Here is an 11,928-nt window from a genome sequence, read left to right on the forward strand (position 1 = left end):
CGTTCAAAATCTCACCACTATTATTCACCTCCTCCTCTCCACCACGGAGAGCATGGTAGTACACCTCATCCTTCTGCTGACTCAGAAACTCACCACCACTCTGGTGTGAAATCGCAACAACATCATTCTGACTATGATTCCGCTCATCCCAAATCTCACCATCATCATTCCCATCCTAACCACTCATCCAACCCTGATTACCACCATCACACTTCAGTTTCAGAACCGGAGCACCATCCTTTCCACGACGATTCTCACACTGAAACTCACCAACACTCTCATTCCCATGATGCCTCCCCTACTCCGGAACACCATTATCATTCTTCTCATTCTGAGTCTCACCATAGTCCTCATCACCATCACTCATCTGACAGTTATCCAAAAGGACCTGCTCACTCTAATTCAGCCCATCATAATGAAAATCATCCTAACGCACATTCAGAATCCCAAGATCACAGCGCATCCCATTCTAAAGGACACCTTTCCCATTTAGAATTCCACCACCACAGTGATCATGATCCTCCGGAATCTCACCCACACCATTTCCACTCGGGAAATCATGATAAACCCCCTGCTGAATCTGATCATTACCATCACCACAAATCTCAAGAATCCCACCATTATTCCCATCACCATTCCAACCCTGAGTCTAACCATCCTCAACATCTTGAGCATTCAGAATCTCATCATCATTCCCAACCAGAAGCCCACCATCCTCATTCCCAAGATCACCATCATTACCATGACAACCCAGAATCGCAAATTCAGCATTCCCATGCAGCACATCACCACTTTCATTCTGAATCGAGCCACTTTCATTCCCACTTCAAAGAGGATCATCACAATGATGACCACCCAAGCCATCTTCGGCACTCTCCAGTTGGCCAGCGGTCCACTTCTCCTCATTCTAACAAGTCAGATTCATCCGCTAGCTCCACTGTCCAGGATGACCAATCCACAGTGAGCTACCAAGAGTCATCCTCATACCTAAAAGTGAGTATTTTTTCTTTAGTGTTAAAGTAGAGTCAAAATATACACATTTTATATAATTTATGGTTGGGTTTTCCACATTTGCAACTGCTTTTACCTGTGCGTAGGAAAAGGACTCCGAGTTGGAGAGATTAATGTGAGTCCATTGTTTACTTTTGCATTCTTTTTTTTTTAGCATGCGGCCTGTTAAACTTTGGGTCTAGAAATTTATTTTCAACTTTGTCAGGATGGTTGTGAAACAGTTTGCTTTAAGACACACTCAGATATAAACGATCCCTTCTTGGCATGCCATCTCTCACAGAAGCACTGTGTCTCTTACAGTCTGTGATTGTTTTCATGGAGGCGTGCGTGCTTAATGGACTGTCTGTCTGTCTTTTCAATCCAGGATGTTACAGGAGCAGAATGAGGTTCTGCACCACAGCTTGCTGCAGACAACTGTTCGAATGGAATGTATGGGAGCTGAGTTTAAAACTGGGCACCAGCTCCTTGAATCTGAGTTACAAAGAACTCGCATAGAGCTAAACAGCTTATTGGAGAGGTTCACAAGGTGAGACTCAAGTCTAAATTTTACTGTGCTATATTCTATTCTATTCTATTCTATTCTATTCTATTCTATTCTATTCTATTCTATTCTATTCTATTCTATTCTATTCTATTCTATTCTATTCTATTCTATTCTATTCTATTCTATTCTATTGTGTAATGCATGCACATAAAATGGTTGAGTCCAAAAAATGCTGTTTTTAGCGTGATTTGAGCTAAATATTTGTTTTAGCTTTTGATAGTTGTATAATATTTATAAGACTCCAACAAGAGAAACAGCCCTGCAGGTTTTCTTTTTTTTTTTTTTTTTACAACATTTATGAAAAGGACACTTAACGCCGCATTCACACGGGGCTTCGGCGTCAACGCTTGATGGAGGGCGTGGCTGAAGCTTGGTGCCTGACGCGACCGTCATAGTGTGACAACAGCTAATCACATTACTTGCCGCTTGGACCACAACACAACACAAAAAAAGCGCCTTTTTTGACAGCTAGTCTGTGAGACTATTTTGTGTATGAAAACTGATCACTTTAATATTTGATTCCTCATTTGGCTGGGGGATAGCTCTATTTGAACCACACATGATATGATATGCTGCTGTCATTCAATTATAAACAGAGTACACGGACAGAATACAAGCATGATACATTCCAGATTCTCCAACCGTCTCTGCCACCTCCTCCAGGCCTGGTCTCTCCAGTTTGTGTCCCGGTATGTAAATAATGATTGGTAGTAAAGGACCGGGTGATTATCCACCGCAATTATTAGCTTTTCCTCCATTTTAGATCGTTCTTTACTCTTCATTCACTCTTCATTCACCGGTGTTTTAAACGAACGCGATTGGCTAGCGTCTGCTCTAGGATATTTGCATAGGGTGATCTGATTGGATGACGCCTGCGTTGGCGCTTGAAAAGTTGAGAAATCTTCAACTTTTGCCGCTTGCAACGCGAGTGAAGCGCCGCGACGGAACCCACAATTCAGTTCGGCAACGCATGACGTCACCCATTCAAAGTAAACGAGAAGCGTTGACGCCGACGCCCCGTGTGAATGCGGCGTAAGAGTAAACTTTCATGACTATGTTCTTTAACACACTTGCTGTAAGTACACTTTTAAACAACATTTTAAATCAATATGTTTTAATAATCTTTTGTCATTCTTTACAGACGTGCACTTATTTTGATGTGTTGACTAAAGCACATGTAAAGTACTTGATTACAGTTTAAATTGTAGTGTGTTACTTGAGATTACATTTAAAGGACATATTTTCAATGTACTAAATTGCAACTTCAGCATTTCAATTGTGTGACTACAAATATATTTAAATACATTACATACAAAGTTCTACAAGAGATTACATTAAATTATTAATTTGTTTACCATAAATGTACACTTCAACCATATTTCAATAGAAGTTATGAAATTACATATAAAGATGTACTTAAGTCCCGCTGAACTGGGTCCAACTAATTGCATTTAACATAAATTTGAACTCTAAATCATTTTAATTAAACATGCAATTAAGTGTTCGAAAACATTACATGACAGTTCTTTTAAAGTATATCCTTTAAAAGTGTATTAGGGTAAGGAAATGTCTTTCTCTTTCATCAGACTTCAAGACAACTATTCTTGCACACAGCAAACCAACCACCTTCTGGAGAAAAAACTGCATTGTGTGGTAAAGCCCAATTTAATTCTTCAATCTTAGTAGTTCTGCCTAAAGAATTAAGCACATTGGTTTTAATAGATTCCCAATCTCATAATATCAATAAACCATAGATTTACATAAATACTTTCAAATTTGAAAAAAAAGTGACTTTATTGTTACATCTGTCTGTCTTGTTGCTTTAATTTAGGCACAGAATATGGATGGGGAGCGTGAGCGACTGAACCAGCGAATCTCTGTGCTCACAGATCAATTGTCTGCAGCAAAGACGACCATCCAAAGTCTAGAGACCATTAATGTGAGAGTTTGATTTTGTTATTTTTATAATGTAATGTTTTTATATTTACATGCTACATGTCCAACACCAATGTCATATCCCTATTTATGTAGATGTTCGAGTCACATAGGGCTGATTGATTACGAAAATTTTGGGAAAAATATTTCAATTCCCATTTCTGGGTCTAGAATCGAATTTTGAAGGCCCCTTTAACACATTCTGTTGACTATAAGTAACATTCCTCTTTCATGTCTACTAACTCTCATTAGATTAGTATTAGTATTAGTAGACTGGTAGGGTTAGGATTAGAATAAGTTGACATGTAGTTGCAAAGTTACTTATAACAAAGTCCCTTTAAGACAAGTCATTTCACTCGGCGGCCATCTTTGAAACGCCTCTCGGGCTTGCAAGTGCAGCTCCTTGAATCTGGTCTTGAATCAAATTCTCCAAAACTGTTCGCCAAGCTTACGATTGAAATCACCAATGAAATCTGATAACAACTGTGTCATACATTTTGTTTTTAAATGCTTGAATCATGACAAACAATTATTTTTTTAGCCTGGACAAAGCTAATGTGCATGCGCAATCCTAAACGCGCATCTCAGAACACTGCCTGTTTCTATAGCAACCAGTGTTGCCAACTCTTGTGAGACAAATAAGCAACCACAGCTTCAAAAACAAGCCTAAAACAAGCCCAATTATCATCAATATTATTTACGATCAATTATTTTTATCAATAAATGAGCCTGCAACATATTAAACTGAAACCTCTCGGAGTTAGAAAAGCAAAAACAGGTGTGATCTTACAAAAATCATCAAATGCAATAAAGGGCACGCAATATCCTCCGATCAGCTGTGAACAGAAGGGGTTTGGAGATGGAAAAAGAGAAAAAGTGACGTGAAGGCTAATTATGGTAACCCATAGTCGGAGTTAGTGCACACATATTAGGAGCAGTGAGTAGTGAACACACAAACTACAAAACCGTGAACAAGACAAGCCCTGCATCTCAATGTGCATACTATCTGCCCTAAATAGCAATGAAAATTACTAATGTCACATACTATTTGCGATTTTTCTTCATTGAGGGGGAGAAGGCGGTGGGACATATGAGGACAAATTACTACAGCACTTACTACTGGCTATAAGCTGTGAGAAGACAGTGTCAGTCAATGTATTGGACATAACAGTGGCCATAAATGTAAAGAAACGAAGTTGCTTGTTATATTTTCCTAACAAGCAACCACATTTTAAAAAATAAACCCCAAAAAACGCAACACGCAACACATGATTTTTTTAACGCGACCTGCCAAAAAAAAGAAGTCCAAAGTCGCGTGTTATGTACGCAGACTTGGCAACTGTGATAGCAACCAGAGCTTTTAACGGCAGCTGCAGTGACACGATGACTTTACTAATCAACGATTGGCTCTTTCATTTAGAAGGCGGGGCTTATTTGCCATGTTGGGTGTTGCACTTTCCCCATTCATAAGTAATCGGAGAGGACCGTCTTCCTATATATAAAGTCTTTTGCTAATAGTCAGTAGAATGTCTGTTGTGGAGCATCAAAATAAAGTGTTATTAGATATTAAGCAGACAGTCTACTAATACTCTAATGAGAGTTGGTTGACATGTAGTTACAAAATCACATTCAACAGAATGTTTAAAAGGGACCATCAAAATAAAGTACTGCCGCCAGTTTTACCCTTTTTATATAGTAGATACCTAGAACAAATACGCGTTTGATGTCTGTGTTGTATGTTTTAGGTGCAAAACTTCAATGTAGGAAACTTGTCCAAGACATAGGCTTATCAATATTTGTCAGTTGTATGCAATCAACTCATTGATTGAACCTCATTAACTTAAGTGATTGAAGGTTAATAATCAGCAATATGGATTCCCAGATATGGCTTTATTTTTGAACGTTTCAGTGTGACATACCATGTCAACGAGATGTTAGAAATACATGTGCGACGACGTAAAAGAACGACTGCACTTATTTTTTTAACTGATTAATTGAAATTAACTGATTCACGGAAATGAATGAGACCTCCCATCACTTAGTTAGAGGTAAATGAAAGATTAGCTCTTTTGAACTGAAAAGGGCTTTTAAAAAGCAGTTGATTCCCTTTGATGGAATCAGTTCCAAACTTTGGAATCGATTCTCGATTCCCAACGCCTTGATTATTTTTAAAATCGATTCCCAGCCCTACACTCAAAAAAAAAAAAGGCTCGTAATCATAGGGGAACCTTTTTTAGTGCTATATAGCACCAATTTTGGTGCTTCAGTGGTTCTTCAGCGGTTCTTCAGAGGTGCTATATAGCACCTTTGTCAAAGAACCAGTGATGAACCTCTGAAGAACCACTGAAGCACCAAAATTGGTGCTATATAGCACTAAAAAAGTTTCCCCTATCATTACGAGCCAAGAACCATTTTTGGTGCCATATAGAACCTTTTTTTATTTAGAGTGTACCATTATATTACATACATTCTTATGTACAATAATTAGTTCATGCTTATTCCAAATATACCTTTAATCAGAATGAGTTCATGATTAGTTGAATTGAATGATGTTCCTATACCCTTTCATTACACTGTAGGTGACATCAATGCTACAGGATGCCCTGGTGAAACATTTGAAGTCTGACGATCCCATAACTCCTCTTCCAGTCGCACCACCTCCAGCTCAGTTCATGGATAGTGACCGTTACGAAAAAGTCTCAATGCATGCCGATGACCAATCGCTGGGAACACTCCCAGAGGAGGAGGAATCTGATTGGTCAGAAATGGGAGAGGAGGCACAGAACTGCGTCCTGACGGGTTCACAGGAAAATCATGAAAACGCATCGTATTACCAATGGCAGCAGAGGCAAGGCTGTTGGGAGGGGGTGAACCATTATTCAAAGGGAATTGTGGATACTGAGAGCGAATCTGGGGGTGAGGAAAGCAAATGTCATCATCATCCTCCTCACGGCCTTCAGATACCACATCTCAAGTTCACTGTTCACCCCGAAACCCTACCCATCCCTATCGAGGATGTCAGCCTGGCCCACTTCAAGCAGAGTCCTGATGGTCCAGATTGTGATGGCTACCACATCACAGATGTACGTAATCTGGGCTCTCCTATTCGTGTACTCTCAGCTAGTCTGGAAGAGATCCACTCCATAGGGCTTCTGAAGCAGCAAGAGCAGCAGCAGGAACATCACGGCCACCTGAGGAGCAATAAATCCATGATGGACCTCCACCAATCACAAATCGGCACCAGGCAAGTGTCGTACGAGGATGAGATTGAATGTAATTGGAGAGAAGCGAACAGCCATGGTGTTGGAGAAGATATAAATGGGATGGTTGGTCTGGAATCTGCTCAAAAAATGCTCAACCACTTTATTCATGATGGAGAGAGTACACACTTGTGATTCAAGGGACATTTTAGAATGGTGAATATTTTTATGCATTTATTATTATAGTACTTATGCGATTTTTGGCAATCCTATAAGATCACACTGTACGACACGGATCTAATAAACTTGGGTAAGTCATGCATGTAGACTGTACGATGATGACACCTATTGAATCGTAGGCTACGACGCAAATTAGTATAGAAGAAACACTAGTAGTAAACAAATAGTGCGAGATAAATCACACTTTGGCAATTGTGGTTTTTATGTGCACTGAAAAAAAGAGGAGGAAGCGAAAGAGGATAATGTGGACGCGGCTAGTAGCCTGAAGTCGTCATACTCAGATTCTAGTCAGAATATGAGTCTGATACTGCTCCATTGGGCTGTGATTATGGGGCGAAAATGCCTCTGCACTCAATTGGATAGACCTACCACCAATCAGAGCGACGCATAGTTGTCAACAGAACTCAACTGCACGCACGCTGAAAGAAGTAGAAGAAGAAGATGACTGTAAACGATCATGGCTGGTGTTGTAAAAAAATTTAAGGATACACGGAGTACTTACCAACACGATTATCATTTTTGAGGGAAATAGTAAAGGTGAATGCATATACGAACAAGTTCTCCATTTAGTAAACGAATTGACGTGAATGATTACGTTACTGTTGATCATCTGTCCATCATCGTATAAAGCCCGCCCTGACAATTTGATTGGTCCAAACAGCTCTGGTTCGAGCATAGTTGCTCCACAACGGATCAAGTCCAAACTGAACTTCCTGACCTCAAATGTTGTGGGCGGGGCTAAGTTCGGCTGACATCCAGGCTAGGCGGCTAGGGAAAAGAGGCCAACTTGACATGCCAATTTTGCAAATAGAGCTTGAGGTAAATAGTTTAGGTTTTAGCGCCATGTCGCATTGATCAATACGCCATTTCCTAAAGTATCGCAGGCTATCTTTGGTCGCAAGACCGTGACAAGACTCTCTCACTGTACGACGTAGGACAACCATTTAGGAGCCACGACCACAGAAATCGACACGATTGGTCATCTTTCGTCTGGGACAGCCCAAAATCGTAAAATGCGTACAAGGCATTAGGGACTTTGTCGACATATTTTATCACTAAAATAAACATGCAACACAAATGATAGCAGTGAGAAAACAGCAGTTAAAGGACAACTCCGGTGAAAAATGAACCTAGGGGTAATTAACACATGGTTACCGAGTAGATCGTTCTCTGGGATGCGTTTTCATGAAAATGTAAAGAGTTTTATCCCTAAAAACAGATTAGCTTATAACGCGAGTATATGGGGCATAGAATAAGTAAAATTAAAATCGCTAGTTAATACCACTAACAAGGCTCAAAATAGCCTCACACTAACACGGTAGCATAATGAGGGTCCCTACATGCAAACCGAAGCATTGAGAACTTTGTAAGTGTACAAACAGTTTAATAAGAAGATACTTTATAAAGACAGTACATTACGCGTATACAGACAGGAGCCATCTTGGAAAACAGTCTCGACAAGTCGAGCCACGGTTGAATAATCCGCCATCTCTTTAGTGTGTATCCTTTGGAAGCACTAGTCTCTGTTGCGTTCAGTTTTTAAAAAAATTATTTGTATTTATTTATTTTCTCTGTTGCGTTCAGTGCTTTCTTCCAGGAAAGAGCGGACCATATGAGATTCCAAGTCACAGTTCATCAGCTTAGCACAGATTTCGTGGCTCGACTTGTCGAGACTGTTTTCCAAGATGGCTCCTGTCTGTATACGCGTAATGTTCTGTCTTTATAAAGTATCTTCTTATTAAACTGTTTGTACACTTACACAGTTCTCAATGCTCTGGTTTGCATGTGGGGACCCTCATTATTTTACCGTGTTAGCGTGAGGCTATTTTGAGCCTTGTTAGTGGTATTAACTAGCGATTTAATTTGACTTATTCTATGCCCCATATACTCGCGTTATAAGCTAATCTGTTTTTAGATATAAAACTCTTTACATTCGATTTTCATGAAAACGCATCCCAGAGAACGATCTACTCGGTAACCATGTGTTAATTACCCCTAGGTTCATTTTTCACCAGAGTTGTCCTTTAAGAAAGCATCTGATCATAACGATGGGCATGTTTGCATCAGCTCTGCATTTCACATATAGATAAGGTCATTCAAATGATTATTAAGTATATTTGAGACTATAGACTTTAGAGATCTGGCTATGTGAGACTATAGTTTGAATTAATCCCTTTTCTTTGCATGACACATTGACATTTCAGCACAGAATGTCTTTCTCATCATTATCCTGAACATATAAGCATTCTTTTATTGTGTAATGAACGGAAGAGAGGCTCTTGGGAGCGCACGTAAATGTCACCTCCTTCAAAAACATCCTTCACATTGTTTTTTTAGTTTTAGATCTCAGTGAAAGATATTTCTCCACTGCATGATCTGCATTGATCTGATTTTCCATCTTGATTTTCTTGTTCACGTATTCGCCCGGAGAAAGCCCTTGATCCCCTAAAGATCTTGAAACCGGAAGATGATCTCACATTGTTTTCTTGATTCTAGTCAGACAAATAGTTCTCGGGTTTTGTATATAAAGACAAAATTCTTTAAGCTGAAATCATTTAAGCTGTAAAAACCTGCTCAGTAGATATTTATTCATATTTACTCTATATTTATTTGCATTTTTAAAGTTTTGTTTGAGTGCACATGCTTATGCATTTGTAGTTCTTCTAATACTCTTACTTCTAAAGCTTTATTTGTGTGTGATAACCATAGCAGCAACTTGAAGTATAAATGGGTAAAACAACATTGATTGATTAAAGAAGGAGAGAATAATGAGCGAAAAACTAAGGTAAAGGAAGTTGTGTCTTTAAGACTACTTCACATAGTTTTTTTAAAAAGCAAAAGGTTATAGGAAAATCATTTTCCATGCAATATTTTTCACTCCTTATGTTTTTCCATTAAAAAAATGAAACGTGTGTACGACAATATAATAGAACATTAAATAATAAGAAGTTTGTGTTTGTTTTAAACAACTCCTTGTGTTGCAGTAGATGTTGTGTTGAAATAGTGGAATGAAACGGTAAACTGTATAATGCATCATCCTATATTGCCTTGCTGTTGAAGATTGTATTAAAGTCTATAACTATGCTGACATAAATAAATGAAAGTAGAACAAATATTAATGTTGGAAGCCTCTTATATTCATTTCAGTGTGCATTGTATGCATTTTGATTAAATAATTTACAATTGCAAATGAATTCCTATAACTAAAAACATGGCAATAAAGATACAGTGAAGGATACATCCATAACTATTAGGAAAGAAAGTTATTTTGCCCTGAAGTGTTATTCAAAGTAAAAATATGTCATGTTGTCACCCAATTAATATCAATGTTGTTTAAAATAAGAATAAATGTACAGTACGTGGAGTGTAGCATGTCAAACCACAAAACATTAACTAATTAAAAGTCCCAAAAGTATATCATATCAACTAACTAAGAATTAAGCTGGAATTAGATCATAATTAAAGAACTGAAATGAAACCAAAAGCCAGTAACATCTCAGAAAAGTTTTAGAACAGTTATTTTACATCCATTTACACACATCATGGAAACACTTAACAATAAAGTCTCATTTGTGCACATTATCTAATGCATTAGTTCAGAGTATTTATTTTTTCCCACATTAATTGCACACATGTCTAGTACAATTATGTGGTTTTGTTTCATTAATACAGTGTATACTTTTTTCTTGATTTACTCCGAAAGAATGGAAGTGAAATGTGACAACATGCCTCATAGGTGGGGTACATTGTAACATGTGGTGGGGCACAATGCAACATGACCAAATAACAACTTAAAATGTTCTCTGATATAATCAAAAAAATATACAAGACAAACTAAAATATTTTGTCAACAAAATACAACTATTAACTTTTTAAAATAAAATAATGGCATTTTTTTATCATTCAAAATATAAGCATTTTGGAGTTTGACTCCAAACACATTGCTAAATACAGCTATACAGCAGAGTTAAAAACATAATAATAATGAATAATTTCTGAACATTAACTCTCAGTCATTATTCACACTTTTCTCATGGTTTCTCAAAAGAATTCATAAAAGTATAGAATATAATGGCATATTTCTAATAGGGGCTCATTGTAACGCAGTGTTAGAACGCACCCCACCTGCACAACTGGGATTTAAACCGCGGCTTGTGTCTTCTGCTGTTAGATCAGCATTAAAGAACCATCTCAACTGTTAAATAACAGATATAAGATTAAAATAATATCGGATTTATCATATTTTAAATAAACACAAAAAACAGAGATGAAAACTAAACTTAAGTAAGAAATTTACTTTTGCTATGGTTAAATACGTTCAGTAATATCTTCCAGAGATTTTTTAATTTTGGCGCTATTTTTTCTCTAAATAATGCTGATATGGCAACTAGTAAATACACTAAGTTTCGTCATTCTGGCATGCGTGGAAAGGGTTAAAACATGCGCATTACAACTAACCCCGTGTTAGGTTGTGCCCCGCGCTCCCCTACTCTGGCTCTGAGCTGTTGATTGGAAGATTAGATGGGCTCGCTCCTCCCTAAATTACATTTAGGAACTTTACTAATGATTGCATACTTTCAATTCAAAATGGCGAAATGACAGTAAAAAGCTGAGTAGTTTGCATCACTGTATGTTACTGTGGGTTGTTAAACATCGATCGTAAAACAGTTGTCAAATAATAAATGTTTAGTGGCCAATGTTTAGCAATTTGGCCATTTCCAATTATTGGGGAGGACTCGTCCCCCTCAATGACTAAGGTGGTTACAGCCCTAGAAGTATCGTTTAGTTAATTCATGGCTCTGTGGGTAGCACTGTCACCTCCCAGTAAGAAGGTCCGGGTTCATTCGAGTTCTGGCTGTGTCAGGGTGCCGGTCTGATCTGCTTTAGGCTTGTTTGTGTTGTGTCCTTCGTTTGTCTGGACCACATGGTGATTGCCATGCCATGTGCTCTGTTGTCTATTGTTACTCCGCCCCTCTTGTTACCTTGTTATCTCATTAT

At 38.2% G+C, this 11,928-nt stretch overlaps 1 protein-coding gene across 1 annotated transcript; it reads left to right on the forward strand.

The window, feature by feature from the left end:
• Positions 1 to 514: 514 nt before the first annotated feature.
• Positions 515 to 10,038, forward strand: LOC307124803 (uncharacterized protein; the record flags this gene model as incomplete). Its single annotated transcript, XM_079814251.1, has 6 exons — positions 515 to 960; positions 1,376 to 1,537; positions 3,142 to 3,208; positions 3,387 to 3,494; positions 6,070 to 8,030; positions 8,946 to 10,038. The coding sequence occupies 5 exons, from the start codon at positions 515 to 517 to the stop codon at positions 6,883 to 6,885; spliced, it is 1,599 nt and encodes a 532-aa protein (XP_079670377.1). The 3' UTR covers positions 6,886 to 8,030; positions 8,946 to 10,038.
• Positions 10,039 to 11,928: the final 1,890 nt, after the last annotated feature.

Source organism: Gobio gobio, assembly GCF_949357685.1.
Source record: "Gobio gobio genome assembly, chromosome: 4".
Classification (NCBI taxonomy): Eukaryota; Metazoa; Chordata; class Actinopteri; order Cypriniformes; family Gobionidae; genus Gobio; species Gobio gobio.